This window comes from Sardina pilchardus, chromosome 20 (assembly GCF_963854185.1).
Source record: "Sardina pilchardus chromosome 20, fSarPil1.1, whole genome shotgun sequence".
Lineage (NCBI taxonomy): Eukaryota > Metazoa > Chordata > Actinopteri > Clupeiformes > Clupeidae > Sardina > Sardina pilchardus.
Genome location: NC_085013.1, coordinates 28,484,828 through 28,512,216, shown reverse-complemented (window position 1 = coordinate 28,512,216; position 27,389 = coordinate 28,484,828). Strand labels below are relative to the sequence as shown.

General features: G+C 45.0%; 2 protein-coding genes across 2 annotated transcripts; both read right to left on the bottom strand.

Annotated features, from left to right (window-relative positions):
• Positions 1-4,985: 4,985 nt before the first annotated feature.
• Positions 4,986-14,265, bottom strand: ythdf2 (YTH N6-methyladenosine RNA binding protein F2). The gene is made up of 6 exons (XM_062522644.1): positions 14,042-14,265; positions 13,792-13,816; positions 12,694-12,773; positions 10,132-11,883; positions 7,367-7,429; positions 4,986-5,971 (listed from the first exon to the last, which is right to left on the bottom strand). The coding sequence occupies exons 1-6, from the start codon at positions 14,066-14,068 to the stop codon at positions 5,948-5,950; spliced, it is 1,971 nt and encodes a 656-aa protein (XP_062378628.1). The 5' UTR covers positions 14,069-14,265; the 3' UTR covers positions 4,986-5,947.
• A 2,642-nt stretch (positions 14,266-16,907) lies between these two features.
• taf9 (TAF9 RNA polymerase II, TATA box binding protein (TBP)-associated factor) lies at positions 16,908-20,109 on the bottom strand. Its single transcript, XM_062522655.1, has 7 exons — positions 19,976-20,109; positions 19,450-19,531; positions 19,173-19,309; positions 18,756-18,890; positions 18,321-18,402; positions 17,486-17,596; positions 16,908-17,297 (listed from the first exon to the last, which is right to left on the bottom strand). The coding sequence occupies exons 1-7, from the start codon at positions 20,009-20,011 to the stop codon at positions 17,134-17,136; spliced, it is 747 nt and encodes a 248-aa protein (XP_062378639.1). The 5' UTR covers positions 20,012-20,109; the 3' UTR covers positions 16,908-17,133.
• Between the last annotated feature and the right edge of the window lie 7,280 nt (positions 20,110-27,389).

Below are 27,389 nucleotides of genomic sequence, written 5' to 3'. Positions count from 1 at the left end.
ACCGTGGCTCTGCCTACAGTGGACTGGGTCACCCAACCATGTGCAGGATATTTCAGTGGGGCTGATAAAATCAAAGGATTGTGTGTACACAGATGACCTCCCTAGCAGAAACACACACACACAGAGAGAGAGAGAGAGAGAGAGAGAGAGAGAGAGAGAGATAGTCGCACACTGCTTTGATTTGTCCTGTGAATATCATCTTTGCCTACAACTGCTAACTGCTCAGGTTGCCATTTGAATAAAGCATTTTCAATGATACACCCGTTGGCATTACAGCTCTATCAGCAAGAAAGTATGTTCATGCTCTCACCACCTTGTACATTTCCCCAGTTGCTTGTAAAGTATTTTTTTATTTTTTTACAACAATATTTAATTTGCCCAAACGTAGAAAAAGACCCCGCAGGTCGTACAATTGGTAGAGAGGGCCGTAGGATACAGAGTTGACACGTTTCACCAATACACTGATAATAATGGAATTAAAGAGGTCAACTCTACTACAATTTGTATGAAACTGCAACTACGGGATATTTTTTATTTCGCTTATAAATACATGTTCTATCACGAAAACATCAAACAATGTTGCAGAGGTTGCGGTTTGACCTACATTTCAGCTGCACGTCGCCGCATTAGGCTACTGTCGCGGTTGTGAGCTAGGATTCGACAAAATAATTCCATCTTCATGCCTGAATTTTTTTAATAAATATTTTCTATAACATTATATTTTAAAGGTTAGATTTGACTAGTAATCAATGCATAAAACGGTCGCCCAAGGCCTCACATAGCTCTTTGCCATATTGTCGCAACACTGAAATAGCCTACCCCAAACAAACTTTGCCTTTGATAGCCTACGTTTAAAACAGAAACCTAACGACAGCTTGCCTTGTCGATCTAGTTAAAAATAGACCGGGCAATCCTATTACATTCGACATCATCCTGCTTCATATAGCTCTTGGCATGATGGGGAATATTTTTGGGAAATGTAGCCGTTTTTCCTTTGAGGCGAAGGCTATGTTAGGAAAGGCTGAAGACCATCTTTATTTTTCACATACGCAATAAAGCTGCAAAATATGCGCAATGTGACGAGCAAATGCGAGGTGCTCGGCTGATGGCGCCATGACCCTTCCGACGCCAGTGACCTTTCCAGGCGAACAAATAACTGCAAAGTGATAAATGCATTATATTAATCACTAACGGCGACACTGCGTTCATTTGAAGCCCTGAGCTCCAGCGGCGTGTCATTAAATTCGGGCTCTAAGCAGTAGGCCAGTTCAGGCTGCATGTCTGTCCGCGCCCCTGTTTGGACAATGAACGTCAGATACGCTGAACACAAAGACGAGTTGACGTGGCTTGGTGCAGAGAACTGAGGCTGAAATTCAAAATGCAATGTCCCCGTATATTGTTTTGTTTTGTATGTATTGTTTTACACCGAACAGCTAGTTATGTAAAGCATTTAGATTTTATTTCTGTAGCCTAATAACAAAATGAATCGGATATTTTCATGGGGCCTATAGCCCTCTATAATTTCCAATCCGTTCCCGTCTTCACCAAACCATACACTTCACGCTATTTAATAGCTCTAGGCCTTCATTTATTCTACTAGGCAACAGCATTAAAGATACTATACGCTATAAGCATTTTTTTGAATATTTACATTACCCTCAATCCCCACGTCTGGGTAGGCAATTGTGCAGCACAAATCTCGGATCGAGAGGACCTCGACCAAACAACATTTTCTGGAAGGAATGGAGAATATATACAGTGTAGGTAGGCCTATCTCGAACTGAAAGTGTAACAAACTGGCTTATTTTATTACAGGCGTCAGACTAGGCCTAGCCTAGGCTAGCCTGCATGATGCGCAATGGGATTTATCGTGTTAGAAAAAGGCGACAAAGCAAATCTGACGCCTGTTCCGAAAACAAACCCAACCTGGCAAACCGTTATGATTTCGTTATGGAAATACGGCTCGGGCGAAGCATGACCAAGCGGTGCTAATAGGAGACGAAGATGGATGCGTTTATGGTAATGGCGGTGTCTGTATGGCGCATTTTAAATCAACATGTCAACCGACCAAGGGAGGCGGAATTAGGCCACTCGGCAAATTGTCTGTCCCAAACCAAACAATCAGATCGGAGCTTTTGTTGGGTTACCAGCCGTCTCCTGCGCTGAAATAATCATACGAATCAATAAATAGCTTGAACCAGTGCATGGGCCAAGCCGGTCACCAACGATGATCTGATCAAGCCTGTCTCTTCTTACAGACAACCGTGGAGCTCCAAAGCATCTGACGGGCGGCGCTGGTCCCAACAGCCCAACATTATGGCACCTGTCTGGGGGATGAGTCTACTCAGACTGTCCATTCCCTGCGTCCCCTTGCACAGCTTGCACACCACTAACGTATCAGTCAGAAAATAGTGAAGGATGCACTGGACCTCAGGATAGGCCTATAACTAGCACTTTACCCATCATCTGATTATATTAGAATATAATATAGCCATCAATACCTGGCTCATAGGCTAAAATTGTAGCCTTACATTCCTGACTATATTTCTGAACTCAGGACATTTTTGAATTCTTGCATAATTTAGATTTTTTTTTTTTTGCTTTAGCCTGCGTCAGAACTAGCCTACCAGAGCTTAGGCTATTTCACACAAAACAATCCTTGGATCCTACCATGAACATATCCAATAGCAAAGAAATATGGTCCTTCAGTGAACGAATTTAGGCTGCAATATCATGGTGATCATGGTGAAGTACCAAAGACTATTGGGTGTAGTCTACATGAGAACAGGTTTTCATGACTCTCTCAGGAAAGGCAGGCCATTTTAACAGGTCTGTCCCAAAGGGTTTTCAATTATTATTTTTTTTTTTTAAATTAAACTAAAATAGTGTAAGCATCAGAAATAATGCAAATAGACCTACCATCTCAATATTACACTACACTACAGAGAGACGTGTCAAACAAACCACCAACCCTAAATTGCCCCCAAAAAGCTGACATTACTACGAGAGCTGAAAAGAGCATCGCATGTGCCTTCACCCACCCCCTCTACTAATGCGCTGTGGGATTTAAGGATGGCGCCCCTTCCTCCATTTCATCTGGGATCTCCCATGAGACACCAGAGTCCCTGGAGATGAGCTATACGGGTCGCCAGGGCCGTCTCCGCAGACTCCGGCACGCGCCGCCCCCCTCCCCACACACACACACACACACACACACACACACACACACACACACACACACACACACACACACACACACACACACACACAGATCCTGAACCCTGAGACGTAGAGAGCACTGTTTGTCATTGTGCAAGACGGCTGCAGCAGACTGATGTGCGGCGTGTGTGACCCCAGCCCACATCAAGCACGTCACACGCGCCCGTCTCCATAAGCGCCCATATGGCAAGGGCGCCTCACAGCCAACAATGGCCTGATCTGGGGGCAAGAGAATACGCACACAATTTACCATTTTGGGGGGTAAATATTCAAGCAACTCTCAAACCACACACACAGGGCCAACTGATGACTAGGCTCATGCATTTAGAAACACAGCCACCCTCCACTTTGATGATAATCAATAGTCATAATCTAAATACATTTATACTGAATTATAACATAACATCTTATTTTTGCCCAATCAGGATTTCCAGAGAGCTTTATAGGCAACTGTACTTTGAAGCAAGCATCTAATTGCCAGCCTTCAACAGCATGTCATTTTATTAGGATGTGTCGCCCTCTGTTGGCCATACTTTGTTAATGCACTGACCCGCCGCCATTTTCCTCTCAGAATGCATCTGCTCTAAGAGGACAGACCCTGGTGACACATTCTGTGGAATATTAGGAGAATTTGTGCGCGTTTTACTAAATTGTTGGCACATTTGCTGAACTGTGCACTAATCTTACAAAATTGTGCTCTTGTGTAAACTTTAGTAAAATGAGTGCACTATTTACTCAAACAAGCACACCTTGTAGACAAAAGAGCCCACCATACTACTGTAAACTGAGTGCACTATTTACTGAAACAAGCACTCAAAAGAGCCCACCATACTACTGTAAACTGAGTGCACTCTAGTGAATCAAGGGCACAATTTTGGAAAATGAGCACAGGCTCAAGTCAAACAAGTGCACATTCTGTCAATATAGAAAACGAAACCTTGTACAAAATAATAATAATAAAACAAATATCAAATCAATCAAAATAGAAACATAAATAAATAATGATAAAAAAATTGGCCGCCTGTAAGATTCAAATTCACCGTCCCTTTCTTACTCAAGTTTCACCTCGTGTGGAGTCCAGGCGAGATTGTTTACCCACCAGAACAGATCAAAGGTCGAAGGTCAGACTCCTTTAATTAACCCACGAGGCGCCGCAGAACTGGAGACGGCCCACACGGTGAAGTTCCACCTCAGAATACTCGCTTTACATTAAGTTTAATATAAAACACTTTCTTGAAACAGATTCTTTTATTGAATCCCACTGTGTTTTATTTGCAGATCAAACATACCTAAGTTACCAGCATTTGAGAGCAGCATGCTTGGGGACATCTAGGACTTTAGCAGGGGATAACAGAAGGCATAAAATCGGACTAACAATCAAGCGATGGACACAGCGTAACCTGTGAACTGGGTGCTTCCATGATCAAGAAACAACATCCAAACTGCCATTGCGTAGCATCTTTATTTCGGCCACTGCAAACCCGACTAGAAGTTAAGAACCTGTGCAATGACATGATACCACGGGGAAGAGAAGAGTAATGAAAAAAGGGGGGGGGGGGGGGGGGGGGCAGGTGAGTGCGAGACGTGGTGAACCAGGTGTACAAAAAGGAGGTTAGCGAGCGGACACAGGACACAGACAGGGGCGTTGTTATTGAATTATTATGCATTCATTTTTTTTTTTCTTCAGAGTGAAGGGAAAACCAAAATGTAGTGCAAGACAACTACACAAACAAAGGTGAACGCACACACACACACAAACACACACGTTCTGCTGGGTATACACGTTTATTACGTTGAACTGATTAATAGAAAGAATTGGAGCAAGACCCATCCCGATGCAGACTTAAGAAACGGAAGAGGAAAAACAAACAAAACTGAAGGAGGAGAGCACCCCTGGCAACGCTTTAAATTGCCCAAGAGAGAGGAGAATGGAACCCAAACGCTCAGAAGACTGCCGACAAGGACACTTCCGCATACCATACAAATTATACAATGACCAACGCCAACTTAAATCTTTTCCTTAAACCAATTCCTTCTCTTAAACACAAGATAAACAAAGGACAATGTCAAACATTTCTTGTCGTGTTGCCATCTGACTGAGGCGGGAGTGATAAAGGACAAAAGAGAGAGAAAAAAAAAGAATTACGTTTGAAAGGAGATCACAATGTGCACGGTTATCGTCAAATTACCCAACGATGCAACATCCACTACAAGTGATGGGAGAAACCCCCAACTCTGCTTCTGGATTGGTTACTTCAATCTCCAATGGGGAGATGGTGGGGGTTACAAAGAAATGATACAACCTGCCCATGCTGAAGAGGGCAGTAGTGAGCCAACACTACACAACTCCTCTCTAGATTTGTGTGACACAGAAGCAAAGCCTTGCCTTGCTTGGACTGTAAAAACTGAAGATGATTTCTTAAAAAAATGGAAAAACAGAAAAAAGGACCAAAGAAACAGGAAGGTGAAAAGGGGTGGGACAAAAAGGAAAACACGAGGTTCACCTAGGATCCTATAGAATTATTAAGTCGTTCAAGTCCTATGAATAATGGTTTTCTTCTTTTTCTTTTACTACAAGTTCCAAGTCTTTTAAGTCAACAGAAATCAAGAGTCTTCTTTTTTTTTTCAAATCCTTGGGTATTTCTCCCCCTCAGACTTGGTGAAAAGATCTGGATGTAGACAGGAGAAAAGCAGGGCCATCACAGTCTTTTGCCCAAAATGGTGACTGTTACTTGACTCGTCCCTGGCGATCCTACAAAGAGAGACAAAAAAGAAAAGACAAGACACCATTAAAAAATCTACAATTCTGGATAATTTAAATTAAAGGTGCCAAAAGGTTCGACACTATTGACGTATTGTTTCATAGTCTGTGTACACACTACTAACATTTTGTTTCTTCCCGGGAGCTCACGTTCCCAAACCTTTCCATGACTTTTCAAGGACCTTTAATGAACTTTCCATGACATTTCACTACCTACAAGTACTGCAGTACTGCACTGCATGGGAATAATACATTAATATATATATAAAAAAAATCTTCATACTTCTTCCTTCTCTACTAAGCTAGTTAGGCTGTCAATTTAAGAGAAACCTGCATCACCATACAGAAATCGGTAGGTCATGTGTAGACCATGACATTCCACATGTGGAGAATTTTTTTTTTTTTCTTCTTTTAATTAAATATAAAACAGACCAAAAAAGATACAAATGACTGCTCTACTACTTTAAAGCACCTTGGCCCAAGTACTTTATCTTAAGGAAGCCATGGTCTTGTGAGAAACTGCGAAATAGGCATTTGATAAGAAAATATTATTATATTAATATTATTCTATTTACATTTCACCATCAAGGGGATGGTAATCCTGAAATCATTAAGCAGTGACAACCAAGACGGAGCAGTCCAAGCATAGCCTCCCTCTACTCAAACACATTTAGTCGGACACACAACTGCACCCTAACATAAGCACCTTATCACCCTCCGAGAAGAAATACTCTTCTCTGATTGGCCAGTGGGGTGGCTATTAATTCTGAATAATCGGACACCTATGAAGTAGATCTGGTGAAACAAAGTTACATCACCATTCCACATCAATGCTTATGAATGGTAACTATAACAACCATAGTTTAATCACCATTCCATATCAATCCTTATGAATGGTAACTATAACAACCATAGTATGATGCCGGTTGAGCCTGGAAGCAGGCTTCACAACTATGGAACCAACTGTAAACAAGCTAACTGTCCATATCGCTGTTAGGGCCAAAGAAAGATGTGCGACAAACTGAACAAGTCGGCTTCTTTTTAAACTGAACCACTAGTTTCCTTTGCATGCCATAAAGCCATGACTATTGCCTATGGTGTGTGCGCGCCATAAAGCCATCACTACTGCCTATGGTGGCGACCGGGTGATAAGTGGGAGGACAGCCTTCGAGATGGCGGAAACTCTTCCGCTGCACGTCGGGGAGTTCTGCGCCGCCACCCTCGTTCACTAATTCCTTATAACAGGACATGCGGACGGCCGTTGGCCCTCACCGAACATATAGCAGGACCTCTTCTAGACGACCCCTATGAGTCGACTGCCATACTGCCTCATGGTTTGTTTACTAGGTTGGTGTTTGTTTATTTGTTTTTGTTGTTGTTTAATACCTGCATTCTGTAGTGGGCCCTGTTGGTGTTACTGGTGTAAGGGTCCCCAGTCTGAACTTCCACCTGAAACAAACACACACACACTGGCAGTTAGTATACATGGGAACATATACATTATGTATGAGTTAAAAGTAACACAAAAGCATCTAATCAACGAGCCAATGTTACTTGTGATCGGATGACCACCATATATACACACACCACTAGAAACCTGCTGACTTTCCCAAGCAATTAGTCTGTTGCTAGTGGAGTTTAGCACTGTTTTAAACTGGAGTTGGAGTTGCAGCATAAAACTCCAAACTAGCGACAGCGCAAGTGCCCCCGTGTTGATCCTTATGCCGTTCAAAACACAAGCAAAGAGCCTTTACCATCAACTGCACTGAGCAATAGTATCTCATGGGTTTAATTTCGTAAATAACTATAATAAACCAATAAATTAAAGAAATCCATTATATGAGATGGACGAGTGTTGTGACTGCTCTCAGCTCAGGTCAGCAGGTGACCGCAGATGCAGAGAGAGAGAGAGAGAGAGAGAGAGAGAGAGAGAGAGAGAGAGAGAGAGAGAGAGAGAGAGAGAGAGAGAGAGAGAGAGAGAGAGAGAGAGAGAGAGAGAGAGAGAGAGAGAGAGAGAGAGAGAGAGAGAGAGAGAGAGCTCCTTTGTGTTCAACGCTGACCACAACACACTGCCCACAGCACAGGGGCATTTAAATGGTGGTGTCCTTCCTTACTTATTCATTTGGCTAACGCTTTTATCAAAGCCACTCACATACAAGGACCATTCATCCCAGAGCAAGATAGGCTAACATGCCTTGCTCAAGGGCACAACAGGGGCAGCCAGGAGTCAAGCCCACAACTTCTCTGGACGCTGCACACTAGCCCAGCTACACACACACACACACACACACACACACACACACACACACAGACCAAGTGCCAAGTCAAGTCTCAACTTTTTTTTTTTTTTTTTGACGGCATTGAACATATGGGAGGCAGGTACTGCATGATTCATTGTTTTCCAATAACTTGGCTGACCATGCTCATGGCAAAATAAAATAATTTAAATCATTTGTGGTAATAATAAATGTAAAAAAAAAATCCTTTACATGTGGAGAACTGCTTTGTTAAGGAAATGATGCTGCCGTTTTTTCAGATGCAACCCATTCACCAATTTAAATAATAGATGCGGCCTTTGAACATTCAAATGTGGACACAAAACAGTGTAATACAAGCAAACACTGACTTCAATGGCAAACCGGCTCATGTGTCACAACACCTGACCGACCAGCTGAAAAGGGGAGCAGGAATTATTCAGCTCGAGAGCACCCCCTTCAGCAAGGAACCAGAACTACACGTGTGTTGGGTCTCAAGACAAAAATGGCTGGCAGTTTACCCACTCACTACATAAACACACACCAAAGCGAGCCCTCCATGGGAATGCCTGGCTCTGGAGCAGAGCTGCGGGCTGCTAACACACTTCCAGATTCAGCTTCTCAGGTTCATTCACATTCTGCTCAGATCTATAATTTAGTCTAAAAAAAAAAAAAAAAAGTTTCTTCAAAGAAACCTGCTAATTCAAGGACTTTCTGTGAAGTGTCAAATAAATGGACTTTGAACTGGATTGAACATGGTGCCAGAGCTGACATCAAAAGATCGCTCTAAACCCTTCAGCATCTAAATAAAATATGGACATGATGCTCGTCAAAGTGAAGCCCGCAGAGGCAACCCACGATTGCACCCTCCTCTTCTGCATCACTACATCGCGTGAACATTCAGAGGGTTTATTGGTTACAGTCTAATGAGGCTTTACGGACGCCTTTAATGAAAATAAAAGAAATCGGACTGACTTTTGGGTTAAAAATCAGAACACAAACTCCCTAAAGGAGCATGCAAGACTCAAACTATAAGGGTAAATATCAGGTCAGGTCTGCATACACATTTCTGGCAGCTATGGAGGAGAACACACTCCTAATACTGTACTCACTGTGCCACCAGATGATGGCCTGATTTGTTCGTTTGTAATGGAACACACACACACCCACAACCAAGTATGCACTAGAATCACAATAAACCATCATAGCCCAAGTTACTTAGAATAACCTAGTAACAGAAAATTTGCATTACCCGTAATTTCCCGACTATTAGCCGCAGTTTATACATTGATCTAGCAAAATTTCTTCAGCTATGAGGTTAATACACAGGGACAGTTAATGTGGTATCAATATGGTTTCGTTTCTTTTAACTTGCATAAAACACTGTCCCGCGGCTTATACACGATGCGGCTTATATGCGGGAAATTACTGTAAACAAAGTGCATTGTGTCATTTACCCAAATCCTCACAATTCAGACAGTAGTAGTATTCATGGTTCAGATTTTTTTTTTTTTTTTTTCTTTCAAGAACACGAACATTAATCTAAGTTGATATTTCAGACAGAACGAGCCCTATGCCACACGAGAGCAGGTAATCTCAGATGATAATTCAGACAGAACGAGCCCTATGCCACACGGGGAGCAGGTAATCTCAGATGATATTTCAGACAGAACGAGCCCTATGCCACACGAGAGCAGGTAATCTCAGATGATAATTCAGACAGAACGAGCCCTATGCCACACGGGGAGCAGGTAATCTCAGATGATATTTCAGACAGAACGAGCCCTATGCCACACGGAGAGCAGGTAATCTCAGCATATGTGCCACGTCTAAGCCCAACTCTTGACTGCACATAATCTCCAGGTGCGGTGCGGGCAGGCGGCAGCGGCCAGTTACCTTTCTCACACTCTCCTCTTCCTCCTGACGCTTCTCGTAGTGCGAGAAGTCGTCGAAGATGGAGGTGGTGTGCTTGTAAGCGGCGATGATCTTTAGGACCTGCCGCGCCTTGTCCAGTGGCACCTCCTGCGTGTCCCGCGAGTTGGTGACCGGCTTGTTCTCGTTGTTCTCCAGGCGGATGTGCCGCAGCTGGCTGTTGGGAACGTCCTTGACGAAGAGCCAGCGCACGTCGAAGCGGCCCTTCCACTTGTCCTGCGACCACACGCCGGCGCAGGTGTTGTAGTCCACGGGCGAGCGCATCTCCGCCACGCCGCAGAAGTGACCGCTGCCGTTGACGCTGTAGAGCAGGTACACGGGGCCCTTGGCGCCCAGCGAGCGGTACGCCGCGTCCAGCCGCTTGTTGCCGTGCTCGGTGCTGCACCAGATGTTGTACTTGATGGAGCGGTGGATGTCGTCCTCCGAGTAGCTCTTGATGATGAAGACGCGGCCCTGCTTGGGGTTCCAGTCGAAGTCCCTGGGGTTGTAGTTGTTGACCAGGCGCAGCTTCTCCAGCACGGGGTGGGGCTCGGAGGAGGGCATCCCGGGAACGCCGCCGGCTCCCGCGCCTCCCGCGCTCGGAGGAGACTGGCCCGGGCCCCCGCCGGCGTCCCCGAACCCGTTGGCACGGTTACGGGGCGGCACCCAGCGGGTGGGTTGGGAGGACTGGGGGTTGGGAGGGGGCTGGGAGTGAGGCGGAGGATGCTGCTGCTGCTGCTGCTGCTGCTGATGCTGTTGCTGGGACACCATGGGCTGCTGATGCAGCTGCTGCTGATGCTGCTGCTGGCCATTGGGCGGGAGTTGGTGGGGCGCGAGCTGGGATTGGGGGTGCATCAGCTGCCCGTTACTCATGGGCAGCTGAGGAGTCCCGCCGGCCGTGGCGCCGGGCTGCGGGGAGGGCTGATTGGGCGGCTGGCCGTTGGGGTGCATGGGCACGTGCTGCGGGGTGCTGGCCTTGGGCATGGTGCCCTTGTTGTCCCACGTGCCAATATCCATGTTGTGCCTGATGGGCGGTGGCGGCAGGTTGGCGCCCACCAGCCCGCCCTTGTTTTTGAGCTTGGGCTGCGGCTTGGCCGGCTTGCTGGCGATGTCCGCCCACGAGGCCGGCTTGGCCGGGGCGATGGACACCGGGGGAGCCGCGGGAGGAACCGACACCGGGCCCATGGGTCCGCCGGGGAGGCCGGAGCCGACCACCTTAGGCGCCATGTTGACCCCGCCGACGACCCCGCCACCACCGCCGCCAACGCCGCCGCCGATCTTGAGCTCCGCCATGCTCTGGTCCAAGCTGTTCATGCCCACAGCCTTGTTGAGCGGCTCGCTGGCGGCGAAGGGGGACTGTCCGTCGATCATGGCGCCCCCTAGTGAGCTGGGCGCGTAAGCGTAGCCGCTGCTGTAGCCCGAGCTCTGCTGCGTGGACGGTCCCTGAGAGCTGCTGCTGCTGCCCCACGCCGAGAAGTCGATGCCGCTGGGGAAGAAGTTGAAGCCGTGCTGCCCCAGGAAGGGGTTGCTGCCCAGCTGGCCGGCGGACTGGCCGAACATGGCGTCCGGCAGGAAGTGGTGCTCCCCGTTGCTGAGCTGTCCGTAGGAGGCCAGGTACGGCATCGGGGGGTCTCCGCCGGTAGACCATGCCGCCTCGTTCAGCGAGTACGTGAAGCCTATGGAGGGACTGTAGTAGCTGGGCATGTAGGAGTCGGACATGGCCGTGTAGGCATTGCTCTGCGGGGAGGAGGAGGAGGAGGAGAGGCATGTTACCATATGGAGGCAGCAGAAACCACACCAAGGAACATACTGAACGTACTGTAGAGCTTAAAGAGAGGGGGCCAATGAGAACCCAGTAAAAGGATAACTGCTGAAAATGTTCAGGGTCCAAACGTTGACTATCAAACCAAATGTTGAATATTTAAAACACTGTGAGTGGCTTAAAACAAACAAAGACATAAATATGTAATAAATGTCGGTGTGCAAGCATCCATCTTCAGCTTAGTCTGCCAAGTGATATCATCATTATCACTTTATCAGTGTATTTAATGTCGATAGCAATATGTCTAAACAAAGGAGTTTACATGCGAGAGCAGGTTCACACATCCCCTTCTGCATTGTGGTCGTGGCAACAGAATCATGACAAAAGGATGACATTCCATGGCGGGAGGAAAACAGTCCCTTTCATACCCACGCTGGCCCATTTACTTGTGAACACGCCCCCACCACCATGGAGCATCCAATAAAATATTTCCCTCATTACATTGCCATGACTTAACCACATGCTTAGTCATGGGTGCTGTGATGCGCTCAGGAAAGTTCCAGAATTTTATACTGGATTTTTTTTTAAACTCCATCTCACTTGATGAGATAAGAAAACATTAATGCATGCAAGTGAGATAAGCACTGAACCATGGATGTGCATCACTTAAACTAACATACACATAAAAAGTGTTCATGTTGGTCTAACTGATCAGTGTAAAATCATTGGACATACAGGTCGGTTTCTGACATGTTGTCTTCAATAAGGACTTGACTTGGACATACCTGTCTGGTTTGAGTGTTCAGGTAAGGCTCAAACTCGTCATCATTTAACGTGTCCTTCTGTGTGACCGTCCCGTTTTGCACTGTGGAAAATAAACAACATACATTAGACAAGTGGACAACAAGGATAACTACAAAGACTAAAGACGTGGAGCCTTATACGCCACTAGTAAGGGTATTGAATTAGTTATTGCGTCATAGGATACCGTAGGTAACTACCTGCTAAAGATTATAAAATAAAAACTGCAATAAAAATATTCAACTTGTTTCTTGAAACTGCTATTGACCGACAGCGCTCCTCAGTTCCTCGTGTGTTGAAGTGCTGACGTAGCTGACCGTGTAGGCTAATTTACCTTCCATATTAACTTCAGTATTGAGTGCCCATTTGAAAGCAGACGGCGAGTATCCAAAGGTGAAATATAATTTTATGGCTCTTTAAAGAAAGACAGCCAATACGGTGAGCATGATTTACGATCAGTCAGGAGCACGCTGTTGGCATGCAGTGGTTGCGTCTTTCCCGGGCGCTGAACTAAATTACAGTAACGTAAACGTCACATAGCCGATGTCTTCGCTTAACATTTAATCGTGTTTATACTAAAATATTGAGCACTAACCTAACCGAAGCTTGTTATGACAAACAAAATGGGACCCTCTTCACTCGCTTATCACTTTGTAGAAAATTATCACAATCCCTTGACACCCGTCTCAAATTTCCCGTCCAGACTGTAGGCTAGCTTGCTAAGGAACATGCATCACCAAGTCCACTTCCTTAGATTTATCACGAAGCTATCGCTAGCACCGTTAGCAGGCTAGCCCAACTTCACTGGCTTCCTGGAGCGTGAACATAAATAGCACGCCATTTCGTAGAATATAGTGGGGACATTGTTCACATCGAGAATATAACGGAATGAAAATGCATGTTCTGATAGGTATCGTTGAGACAGTCTCAGTCAATTTATCAAAAACAGCTTTAAAGAATACGGGCCTTCAATAGCTTGCTTGCTAGTGGTTATCATTGAACAGCGCAAGCAAAACCTAAGGTCTCCATCGCACACGGACGGATAAGTAGTGAGAAGAACTGGTCATAAAAACAAAACTTACCTTTATTTCCTTGGCCTTTCGGTCTCTGGATTGGGTCCAGGTGATTCATGAAGGTTTGAGTTATGAGAGGAAAAGAAGGGAAAATAAATAAAGAAATTTATATTCACCAGTCAGTCCTATAGCAGGTGGTCAGGCCTACTGCACTACACAGGGAGAGTCACTGCTGCTCTGGTGCTACCTAGCCAGCTAGCTAGCTACGTCTCGGTGGAATTTTTGGTCTCGTATTAGTTCAGAAAGTGACTCTCTTTACCTGTTCGAGAAGGCTGCTGGCTGACATTTCTTTCTCCCTGGAGCCTGCGTGTTTAAATTATTTTTTAAATCAATTCGGCAGGGTTACGAAATGTCTATCTAAGAGTTAGCCAAGTGCCCTGTCTCTCTATAGAGATTGGATTCTACACAATGGCGGGCTGCAGTTCCTTCGCTCTGAGAGCTTGGATGAGAGCGACTTATTTCAACATGGCCGAGCCGCCCAAGTGTACGGAGAGCAAATTTATTTTGATCAATAAGCGCCATCTATGGGAGTGGAGGTACCAAGTGTCTGACAAGCCTTTAGTAGGCCTACCTGGCACTTCAACATGTTTACTAGGCCTCAACGGTCATAATAAAGATTTTATTATTTATCCCACATACCTTTATATTGTTATTCTCTGCTTTTTGCAGCAAAGTGAATTGCCTTTGTGTATGAAATGGCAATGAAGCATCAACCTTGTTTTGGCATTAAAGCCAAAGAACATACATGGTAACAGAAATAAACTCTTCAAAAAATCTATTAATTTGTACATACACATAACATTGACACTAACAACACAATACATAATATTACAGATAAAGATACCTTGAGTCATATCTATGTACAGTTGATATTTTGAGGGTTATCTGCCTTATTTGTCATCGATTTTATTTTTATATTTTGAAGTGGAAGTGGTATAATGTTGATGAGAACATTCCAGAACAATCCATAATATGCCTAACAGGGTATATGGAAATGTTTGTTTTCTCAATAATAATTCTTATTACTAAGTTTATCTTTCTTTGTGGGGCCTGTGGACTACTGAAACCACTAGGTCTGCTTTAGTTCAACAGGCCAGGGACTTTCTGATTCTGATTGTGACCTACAGACCATCATTCTGACTTAGGAAGCAATAACCTGAGCAACCACCACTGCATAAAAACTACTGATTCCCACATTGGAACTACATTGAATCCATGACCAAGGACCATCAGCAATGCCCTCACAGACCACAGTAGGCTGCAAAACACTAGTTGAAAATCCTTGCAGGAAAACAAAAATGTTTGATACTGGTATATAATAGTTACTGATAAGAACATTTAATGGCAGTTGTAATCACTCATATGATGTGGCTGTTTGAGCGACTCAGTAAACAAGGTTCTCCGTATCTACTGTCCCAGTGCTTGTCCACCAGAGGGCGCCATAGGCCATAAATATTGTGCAGAGTAGGTATATTGACCACTGAGCACGGAGAATGGTAGAAGGAGAAGTGGTGATGAGTTAGTTGAATATTGTACAGCTGGTGATTTGAACAGCAGGAAGGCTGCTGGTCAAGATGGCCTTACCAGTCAGCAGTTAAAACCCTGTGCTGTTCAACCATTGACTGCATCATTTGTGTTTACTTCCTTTCCAACATGCCCGTAGCCCACCCAACTGCATTAACACCAGTGGTTATGAAGGCCCACCCAACTGCATTAACACCAGTGGTTATGAAGTGCTTTGAAAGGATTATAAAATACTTTATTTCATCATCTTTGATCATTTTGTCTGTATGATAACATTTATTCTTATTTTTACCTCCAGCAAGGAGGTTGTTTTCATCGGGGTTTGTTTTTCTGTTTGTTAACAAGATAGCTCAAAAAGTTATGGATGGATTTCAGTGAAATGTTCAGGAAAGGTCTGAAATGACCCAAGAAAGAAACCATTACATTTTGGGAGTGATCCATGGCACTGTCTGGATCCAGGAGACGGTTATGTTTTCGCTTGACGGAGGTTTGCGCTTTCAGAGTGCTTTTCTAGTTCTATGTTAGTCCTGTATTTACACATCTTAACACATCTCTCTTTAATATCTGAGCTTCTTCCCATATATTTGACAGACACTTTTTTTGTTAAAATCTCCCTTAACAGTAATAGTGCTACCGGTATGCACCTTCCTTTCAGGCCTGGAATGTCACCCACCCATTTGAACTGCATCACTGTCAACATGACTGAATCTAGGTGGCTGCTTGTGAGTGGTTGTGCTTTTGATAGCAGAATTTCAGAAGGCCCGTCACAGTAATGCATATTTGCATTTATTAATTTAGCAGACACGGTTGTCCAAGGTGACTAGACTTACAGTATATGGCAATTATGTTACAAGGGATTACATTGTTCTCGCAGCCATTTAAGATTAAGTGCCTTGCTTAAAGGCACGGATTTCAATGAAACCTATGAATAGTACTTCCTGCTTTCAATGATGTTAAATGATGATTTTTACATCATTGAAAGCAGGAAGTCCAACATTGAAATCCGTAGTTCTCCCATCTCAAGGCAAACTGAGGGAATGATGCACGACCATTCAAAACATGACTTTTTTTTTAAAGATACAAAGCTTAATGCTAATCGGTGAAGTGTCCCTTTAACCGCTACCATCACCCACATATGTGCATGCTAGCCCAGCTCCTTAATCACGACGCTACCATCACCCACATATGTGCATGCTAGCCTAGCTCCTTAACCACTACACCACCACCCGCATATGTGCATACTAGCCCAGCTCCTTAACAACTACGCCACCACCCGCATATGTGCATGCTAGCCCAGCTCCTTAACCACTACACCACCTTGTTAAAGCCTACCTTACCTTACTTTGACAAGATTTGGGAAAGATTCTTGAAAGATTGTAGTCTTTTCAGTGAAGCTTGAATGAGGGGCATTAGTTAAAAGTCTACAATCTTTCAAGAATCGTTGGCAAATCCTGTCAGTCTTTCAGTGTAAGTCTTAAGTCATGGTGGTCCTGAGTTTTGGATAAAACCCCAAAATGACAGAGACACCAATGGCATCTTAATATGTATGCATACAAAAGGCTAATTCAATAAAACATTCTTAAGTAATTGGCGTCCAAAAGTATTTTTTTCCCAAAATTTATTTATATAAACAGAAAAGAAAAGAAATTGGGTGTAGATGATGTGTTCATAACCTCACTCAGTGATTGGGATCTGACGAAATAATGGTTGACGATACATTTCCATTTCAACAGGAACATTTGAAGGACTAGAGACGGCCATCTTTTAAGAAACCATGTACAAAACATTTTCTGCTTTCAGAACACTTAGATGTCACTACGTAGAAGGTCAAAGGGTGTCGTAGTCGTCATCATCTTCGTGCTTCCTCTTCAGGGAGCCCGAGTCTGCTGCTGAATTCTGGGACACCATATTGGTTGTGATAAGGATGTTCTTGGAGCCTATGATTGACGGGTTAATGAGGACATTCTGAACTGTTGGTGTGGATGGGGTGGCTGCGTTGGAGAAAAACAAACAAACAAACAAACAAACAAAAAAATATATATAAGATCGGGTGATTTTGAGATTCAAAATTTTGATTATGCAATTCTAATCGCCATAAAATGACAATCACTACAGGACTGAGTCAGTCGTTGCATCATCGCCTCCACCTCCATGAAGCCCTTCTGTCTCTGGTGCTCACCTGACTTCACAGCTGAAGCCTGTGAGGAGGGGATCTGAACAGTAAAACGCTGGCCAGCTAACGACACCGGCGTCCCCATTTTGGAGGCCACCGTCTGAACAGAGGGCGTGCCTGGTGACATCACACACACACACACACACACACACACACACACACACACACACACACACACACACACACACACACACACACACACACACACACACACACACACACACACACACACACACACACACACACACACACACACACACACACACACACACACAGGAGAGAAGTGCACTGATCAAACACACTGCTGGTGTCTCAACTGCAATGTAGGACGGAGCGGCAAGCTTTTCACGCGCAGCAAAACATTTCATCTGATGACAAGCCCTGTATAATTCCGGTGGAAACCCTGTAGCCAAATGACATGCCCGTAGATAGGCCTGCTTTAAAAAATAGGATGATCAGGAAAAACATCATTCCAGCTCAGCATTCCATAATGAATACTGAATATTTTATTATATAATACATTATAATACATGTGCAGTGAGCAGAATTTAAGCATGGTTGCATGTGACATATTTTACAGATCATTTATACATATCCTCCTACACTGTGCAACTTCTGATTGGTGAGCTTCCCAGTCAATCAGGAGTCCTGTTGTTCTCATCCACTAGACATGCTCACCAATCAGATGTGGTACAGCTTAAAGAGTCATTTGGAATATTTAACTGAATCAATGAATTGAATCAAAATCATATCGCCATATCTGTCAGAAAAATCACTATCAGATACTTCCCCCAAATCGTGCAGGCCTAAACTGAAGCACGTAATGTAAAGTTTCCCTCACCGAGAGTCGGAGTACTCGGCCGACTGGACACAGCTCCGACACTCAAACGCGGGACCGTGATTCTCCCGGCTGAGGACGTCACCTACACCACAGAGATGAAAAACAACATTAACATAAACATTAGATGTCCCTTCCTCAAAAGGGCATTGGAGTAGTTTGCTTCAAAACATAACTCGTACAGAATGGCATAACTTTGTGCTCAGAGATGCCTCTTTGGGACAAATCTACATTCCATGTCAGTGACTCACCACCAACCCTGACGAAGAACTAAGAGCAAGTCCACTCTGGGCTTCTATTTGTATACAGACTTTGTGTTTGTGTATTAAAAACAACAACAACAACAACAACAACAACAACAAGAAAAACAACAACAACAACAACAACAAGAAAAAACACTACTGCCTGAAGGGCAGAACACAGTGTGCCTGGACTTACTTTCTTCTGTAGGGACTTGAGTCTGTAGTTTGGTGCGGTTAAGCAATATCGGTCAGGGGGGAGTCGTGGGCCTGTGTAGGGCTTAATGAGAGGAAGAGGAGTCTGGTTCTTCTGCCGAGCAACCTCCAGGAGGAACTAGTCAGCGGGGAAACGTGATGCAAAGAGATGATACATGCTGGTTAATGGTGTAAAGATTACACAGCCAGAAATTCTCTTTCTATCCTGGCAAATTGAGAGGAGGACACAGCGTGCACTTTTGGCATTTAGCAGTAAAGTATACTGCAGAATAGATAGACAGCAGTACAATGAAGCCCTTCCAACATTGTTTCTTGAGTTCAGCTATTACAGATGTGTTAACCTAATACGGCATATTCAATGATTCTATTAACTTTGACCCAGATGAAATATGTTACATACATCTCGTGGAGGAGGGGATGTGAACGACTGGTCCATTCGACATTGGATGGCTAGTCTGATGTCATCGGCGTCGACATTAGATTTCTTGGCATGTGTAGCATAGATTTTGGCGTCATCTATGATGGTTGTTACATATCCTGGTTGAGAGCATAAAACACCATATGTGTTATACAGAAGCCATACATAACACGTTATAGCCTAATATGTCTTCACTTGTAACGAATGCAAACCCAGCGCAAGTAATTCCTGATCACAACAAGTGTTACACTTCACTTACTGTAGGTGAATTCCAGCATCTGATTGATAACTCTAGGTTCGTACTCCGTGATCCCCATGTCTTTCAAAATCTGAACCATAACCTTAAAAGGGGGAAAGTAATGGTTATCTACATGCAACGCATTAACGAGAAGTTGAAGTAGCCCATCATTGGCACTGACATGTTCCCACCGACGTCAATGTGGAAGGCTAATGTTGTAGGCTAGGTGCTAGCTTGTTGCTACCTTTACAGATCAAAGGCATCCACAACACATGAATGAGGCAATGCAAATAAGATGAATACGTCGAAAGATGTTACCTATCCATCAACCTATTGTGTACACTACGTATGGGCTATGTTATTTAATGATTACTACGACAACAATGGCTAACAGTTAGCATAGATAGCTATACACGTTACCGGCGGGTCAATATTTAGAGTAGGACAAATACATTCAACACAAATTGATGCACAATGTAGAACTGCTATTGGAATTGATACGTCCCCCATCATTAATGTAAAGCTAATGTATTAAAACGTCTTTTACCTGTGCATCCTTAGGTATAGTTTTCGGAGACGCCATTTTTACTCCCGACTCTTCCCATCAGCCCCGCGCTGTTGTTTTCATTTGTCGACTTCCGTACTGAGCTGTTCGTTCGAGCCGCGCACTGAGCAGTCAGCTGCCTCTGGTATGACCAATGGCCATACGACCTGACGACCATTTACAGCCGAAATTTTATTTAGAGACACTAAAATGTCAGAATTATGCAAACCCATTTGTAACTGAACTTACATGTATGTATGTATGTGTGTGTTGTGTAAATCAACAAATAGTAGCCCATGGCCAAGTGCCGAAACGTTAGATAGAGAGTAGGCTAGACCTTTTCCAAATGGGTTTCGTTATTTTGTAAAAATTATTGTCACATCTGTGGCCTGTCTGTCAACATAGTTGGCCTGGGGGGTTATGCACTGGAACTGCCCTGCAGGAAAGTCCTAGCCAAGAATAACCTAGGGAAAAAGCAACCTCATAAAACTCAACCATGAGGAAAATGAATTTGCCCATTAATTTGCAAGCTAAGGACAGAGACTAGGCCTATTGTTGGAGTGTGTGCATGCGAAGACACTCTTGCTCAACTGGTCGCCACTGATCTATAGGGTACTAAAGGACCATGGAGGGGGAATTATCTTTTCAGAGGTGGGGAATTTATTTTTAAAGACCCTTTTACATTCTCTCGCAATAGCCTATTTTTGCGTTCCCTATAGTCAAAAGTCTTTTCACTGGAGGGTTTATTGTTTGTGGAGAAATGGGTTTGAGGGAGTGTTCATTGGCCCACTAAGTTGCCACCCTGATCTTGTTATTTAATTAAAATACTTCAATTCTGGCTTATGATGATGTCAGAGCATTCTAGCTTATGTCACTGTATCTCTGCTCAAACACTAGATGGTGTCATATCCATCCTGTCTCACATAGTGCAGTGTATGTGTGTGTGTGTGTGTGTGTGTGTGTGTGTGTGTGTGTGTGTGTGTGTGTGTGTGTGTGTGTGTGTGTGTGTGTGTGTGTGTGTGTGTGTGTGTGTGTGTGTGTGTGTGTGTGTGTGTGTGTGTGAGAGAGTGTGTGAGTATGAGTGTGAGTGTGAGTGTGAGTGTGTGTGTGTGTGTGTGCCCACCCCCCATTCTTTTGATTCTGTTTCTGGCTGTGCGTTTGTAACTTAGGAAATGTTCCTTGAACATCACTGGCAAACCGATATGATCCAAATATGTATTATGCTCTGTGAGGTATGATGTCAGGGTGCAAAAATAAACTCATCCTGAGTATTTGCAGAAAGCCTGAAATATGGAATATGAAATATAGATAGCAGTAAGTCACTTACTCTGGGCTCTGAGGCTGCATAACTCGCATGGTGCCTCCAGCATACTTTAGCAACCTGTCAAGAAGCCAACACTTAACACCCAAAGCAAAATCAGCCCTGCTAGACAGGGCATTCAGCTGAATCTCTCTTAGAGGGCTATATAATGTGAAGTAATCATAAGAATAAGAATAATAGTGTTAATAATTAATCGAATTTTGAATTCTGGCCAGCCACTGCCACTCGCAACACCATGCACTTGCTCTTCACCAACATCATCGGCATTCACCGCCATCTTCATCACCATCAACAAGCAGAGGGGTCATTATCATCACAAAACACAGGCCTTACATAGAAAGCTAATGTATAACCCGGTCTGAAAGGGCTGCGCGCCCCTCATTAGGGCCGTATAGTGGACGGCTGGGGTGCTGGAGGGCTTTCTGTGCTCTCCGCTCCCACCTCTGGTCATTGTGTACAGCGCCTCATTATGTCCTTTACAGGCTCCTGTCCCCATAATTAGCGCATCCGTTTACTGTGCGCGACGCACACACCACCTCTCCCTGTGGCCACCCTCACAGGACAAAGAGAAAGCCTTTCATAACGGGGAGCCGTGCTGGACAGTAGCCTGTTAACGCTAAGTAGCTGATCAAGCCATTGTTAGCGCACCAAAGTGGATAGGTCAATGGGATTGCGTCGATATTTAAATGTATTTTGGTAACCTTTACCAGCAGTCATATTTTCAGTCTGCCCTTGCATAAATAACGCACTCAGATTACTGCTGCCTGTGTTTGTTTTCGTTTCCAAGAGTTAATTTGTCGTAATTGTTTGAAGAGCACACACGCAAGGTGACATCATCTGTTTGGTGGTAAGTGACTCTTTTAAAACAACGTGTGACAAGCACTTGAGACTGCTGGGCAGAGAGCCAGGAAGAACAGCACATCCCCAACCCCCGCCAGCCCTCGTCCCTGGGTACGGAGTGGAGAGTGGGGGGGGGGGGGGGGGGGCCTGGAGGACCGTGGATCATGAGGCTGCTCCAACAGGTGGTCCTTATATTTAAAATCAGCGTGCAGTGCACCGATCATGTCGACTGGCCGCAGTGGCCGGCACGGAGATAGCCCCAGGATGACGTTACCCCCCCGGGCTGCCAGCTCGCGCTCAGAGCCCTGACACATGGCATGGACAAACACAACACACACCAACACACACTCATACTAATGACAAACACAACACACACCAAACACACTCATATTAATGACCCGCAGGGGACAAAAAACAAGGCTGCACGCAGAAAACGGATATGTACCACGCACTGATGTCAAGTGTTTGCATTATTTGAACAATTATCCTGACTCTCTAAAAAGTGGCAAAAATCCATTTTGCATTATACATCTGACATGTCCAGAGGCTGTGCATACATTGCAACTGTCCTTGATGGTGTTATGTTTGTTGTGGTTTATTTTTTATTTTGTAGGTTTGTTCAAGGCTGCTGGAGAACAGTGAAGGTGCGATCTGGCTGCTTCCCAGCCAATAAAAATAGCTGTGGTCTCCATGATGTCACCGCTGAGTAAATCAGGACCCAACCAGCGACTCGGGCTCCGGCTGCAGACCTCTGGTTCTCTCAGGACAGGACCCTAGCAACACACACACACACACACACACACACACACACACACACTCAGCGCCGTCATTCCTGTCATCTCCCAGTCTCCTTGTCTCTCCTCTCTCTCTCTCTGTGCTCTAGTCATGCTCTAGTCATGTCATTTCCAGCACTCTGACTATTGCAAAGCTCTGCTGCTGAGAGCGTGTCTGTCCTTCTCTACATATCTTTATTTTTCTGTTCAACCAACTTCTCCTTCTCTCTCTCTCTCTCTCTCTCTCTCTCTCTCTCTCCATGCATCACTCTCTCATCACTCCTATTTGTGTCGCTGGCGGCCCCTCTTGTGATCAGCCCCCCGCTGACGTGCTCATGTTTCACTGGGCCTCCCTGCGCCGCTAACCTTGGGCGCACTTCTCCTTTTAACCGCCATTGTCCTGCTGTTTTGAGCGGCGGGGCTGTTATCACACACACACACACACACACACACACACACGCGCGCGGGTCAAGGAAGCAGAGCCAACCCGACGCGGGCGCGGGCGCTCCGAGCACCAGGAGAGCGAGCCCTCTCCTCTGGGCCTGACCCGGCTGCTCACCCCGCCGTCTCCCCCGTGGCTGTGCGAACGAGGCGGCGGTGACCTCACGCTCATGCCGGGCATTCTGCGCTCCTCGCGCCATGTGGCCCATGTGGAACTGGATCACTTGTAAATCACCACTCCTTGACCATGTGACATGGCGGCCCTCCTGAATTACCCTCCTCCTCGGTCTCGCGGGACGTACCGGTAACGGCACACTGAGGAGACCAGACCCCCCCCCCATAACACACAAACACACACACAAGTACCCCCAAATCCCCCACAACACCCTACCCAACTCCAACACACACACACACACACACACACACACACAAGTACCCCCAAATCCCCCACAAAACCCTACCCGACCCCAACAGTATACCCCCAGACCCCAAAAGCATCGTGGCCTACAATGTTTGATGTGGGGGTGACAATCCCCCCCCCCCCTGCAGCCCACCACAGACTGGGTGACATCAGCTGTCTGTCTACAATGCTGAAGTCTCTGCAGTGTCACCGGGGGAATGTGGCACCCGTAAGCTACCTCTGGGATGCCGTCAATTCGCATTCTGTCCATTTGAGAGGGTTAGCTTTTAATAAACAGGCACCGGGGCAAAGAGGGGTATCTGTCATCCTTTAAGCAAGCTTGTAGTTTATTCACGCATCTCACACTGTGTTCAGCTAAAGGGTAGTGTTTTGGCCAAGAGGGGTGTCTGTCATCCTTTAAGCAAGCTTGGAGTTTATTCACGCATCTCACCCACACTGTGTTCAGCTAAAGGGTAGTGTTTTGGCCAGTACACAATCAGAAGGTCAAAGCCTGGCTATGATTGGAAAGTGAAATGGTATATACAAACGTTGTGCAATGCTATGCTCAGCTCTGGCTGTCTCCTATTCAGATTACAGGGAAGCCATTTGGTGTAGAAACTTCTCATGATCTTTGCCATGTACTCTGTTCAGAATGCTGCAAACATCTCTGCCATTGGTTATTCATTTGATCTGACTGCATTAGAGTCAGTGTCAATAGGAAATATCAAGCTATATTCTCAATCATAATTCTGGAAATAGATTTTGAGCGATTGATATTATTTGTTTTTAAATGATCAAAAACTACTTTCGAAGGTATCCATTTCCACACTGTTTCAAAATGTGCCAAATACAGACAGAGAAAGAAAATCAGCATTGATAGCATAGTTGACCAAGTTAACATGTGGCTCTGGACGACACTGTATTCATTTTAGGGTTACAGTTAAGTTATTGGTACAATACATTCTTCTGTACTCACAGGCAACTAATTAGGTGGGGATGTTTTCTTCTAACCTGAATGATCCACAATGCTTTTTTTTCTCATCACGGAGCATTTTATCAGTGGTCAAAATGTTGCCACTTCACCTTGTCTTGTTTTTTTTTTTTTTCCTTCTCCATGTTATCTTAGATGTTCAGCCTCAGATGTTTAGTGACTGGTTGAGAGCTATCCATGGGGCTGTAGGGTGCTTGAATATTCTTGGAAGGACCTGAGGAATGTCTCCTAACGGAGAGATGATGATCAGTGGCCAACATAACCCCTGAACCGCCCTCAGCTGAACACTGCCAAGATAGAGCCAGAATGAAGTCTTGGGCTTTTTAGTGACTTTGTGAACCAGTAAATTCTTGGAGCTAATGTCCCTATTCAATGAAGGTATGACATTAAGAAAGACTCACCACTTCATCACATTAAAATGATATTGTCAGTCCTTTTTAAAACACCAATTAATCTAACCACAAGGCTAGTAGAAGCAGTCATATTCTGTGATATCTTGTTTAGTGCTCTCTTTCAAAAATAAAGACAGTGCTACAATTCTGAGTAGATCAAAGTCATGTTTCGGAGGTAAGGCACTGCGTAAAGAGGCACAGATGCACAAACAATGTCTTGTGTCCTCTCTTGGTCCTGGTATGTTTATCCACAATGAGTACACACACACACACGCACGCACACACACACACACACACACACACACACACACACACACACACACACACCTGTGGACAGGCCACTGTTGGGTGAGTGATGATTAGTGTGCAGTGTCCTGTTTCTGTTCCACACACAGGGCACACACAGGGCACACACACACACACACACACACACACAGGGCAAGCCTCAGAGCACCAACACCAGCACCTGTGTGTTGTCAGCTGTGTTCTGCTCAGACGACTGGAGTCGTGAAGAAGCGTGACTAGACTAGACCAGAGCGGTAGATAAAACAGAGTGGCGACACTCCCATAGACCTCCATAGGAAAAAATGGCAGCGCTTTTTCCAGGCTATTTCCTCGTTATGGGGCTTTTGGAACTGTTTACAGCCAATCTCTTGGTCAGTAGTCAATGAATTAATTGATTACACCTTCCAGCATTAGAAGTACATCCCACCCTCCAGCGATTCAGCCATTCAGCACAGGTTTTTTTGGAACTGTTGATCGTGGCGGCAACATCAAAGAGTGTCGCAACTCTCTCTATCTATGGCTCTGGACTAGACTAGCCTACTCCAGTTGGGTGGTGGGGTGTGCTGAAACATGGGGAGAGCGTTGTGGATATGGACATGTTTGTGTTTATGGTATTAAAGTTATGGATGTGTTTATGGTATCAACCCTTATGTGGTATTAAAGTTGTGGATATGGATGTGTTTGTGTTTATGGTATTAACCCTTATGTGGTATTAAAGTTGTGGATATGGATGTGTTTGTGTTCATGGTATTAACCCTTATGTGGTATTAAAGTTGTGGATATGGATGTGTTGTGTTTATGGTATTAAAGTTGTGGATATGGATGTGTTGTGTTTATGGTATTAAAGTTGTGGAAATGGATGTGTTGTTTATGGTAGGCTATTAAAGTTGAGGATATGGACGTGTTTGGTGTTGAGGTTAAGGTTGCCCAATTGTGTGGCTCAGCAGACTGGTTGGGTTAGTTTGGTGCCTGTAGATGCCTGGCGACTTTGTGTAGGTTCAGGCTCGTTGATAGCGTGCTTAGGTGATGTTGACAGGACACAGAGCTGGGATGGGGCAAGAAGGTTAATCGGGTTGCGCTGAAATTTCAAGTTACTTGGTTGGTGTTGCAGTTGATGGTTGATGTTTGTAGTGAGTTGTTTGGGTACTGTAACTGTGCCTGACATGTATTGCTGTAAGAGGATGCTAATCACAGAGTAGCCTGGTTGTTGTGTGCTATCATTAGCACACCATCATTAGCAGCAGGCCAGTTAGGCTAACAGGCTAGCGAGGCTATCTGGGTGGGTGGTCTCTGTAGCTCACAGCACACCATCATTAGCAGCAAGCTATAGTTAGCTTAGCAGGCTAGTGAGGCTATCTGGGTAGGTGGTTTCTGTAGCTCACAGCACACCATCATTAGCAGCAGGCTAGTTAGCTTAGCAGGCTAGCGAGGCTGTCTGGGTGGGTGGTTTCTGTAGCTCACAGCACACCATCATTAGCAGCAGGCTAGTTAGCTTAGCAGGCTAGCGAGGCTGTCTGGGTGGGTGGTTTCTGCAGCCTGGTCAGATGGGTTCGGACAGCTGGTATCATGGAGCAAAAAGCTGAGCAAGTCGGCCTGCAGCTGTGCGCCTCACATGGAGCGTCTTGCTACGTTTGTCTTGCGCTAAACCCCGAACGGATGAACAACAAAGCTGAAGCTCACCCCCGCCATGTGCAGCCAGACACAGACATGATGAAGGAAGGGTTGCTTTAGGCCGAGGCTTTTGAGGAAGGGTGGCTTTAGGCCGAGGCTTTGGAGGAAGGGTCATTTTGGGCCGAGGCTTTTCGCCATTTGGACTCATGGTTGCATCGTGTAACAGAACAATAGCAGACAAACATAATTAAAATGCTTTTACAACAACTCAACTTTCCATGTTGTAGCCTACTTGTGTTTACTTGGCACAGTTTTTACGGCATTTGCCGTCTGTGTGTTCATGTATCTAATGGTTATCACACT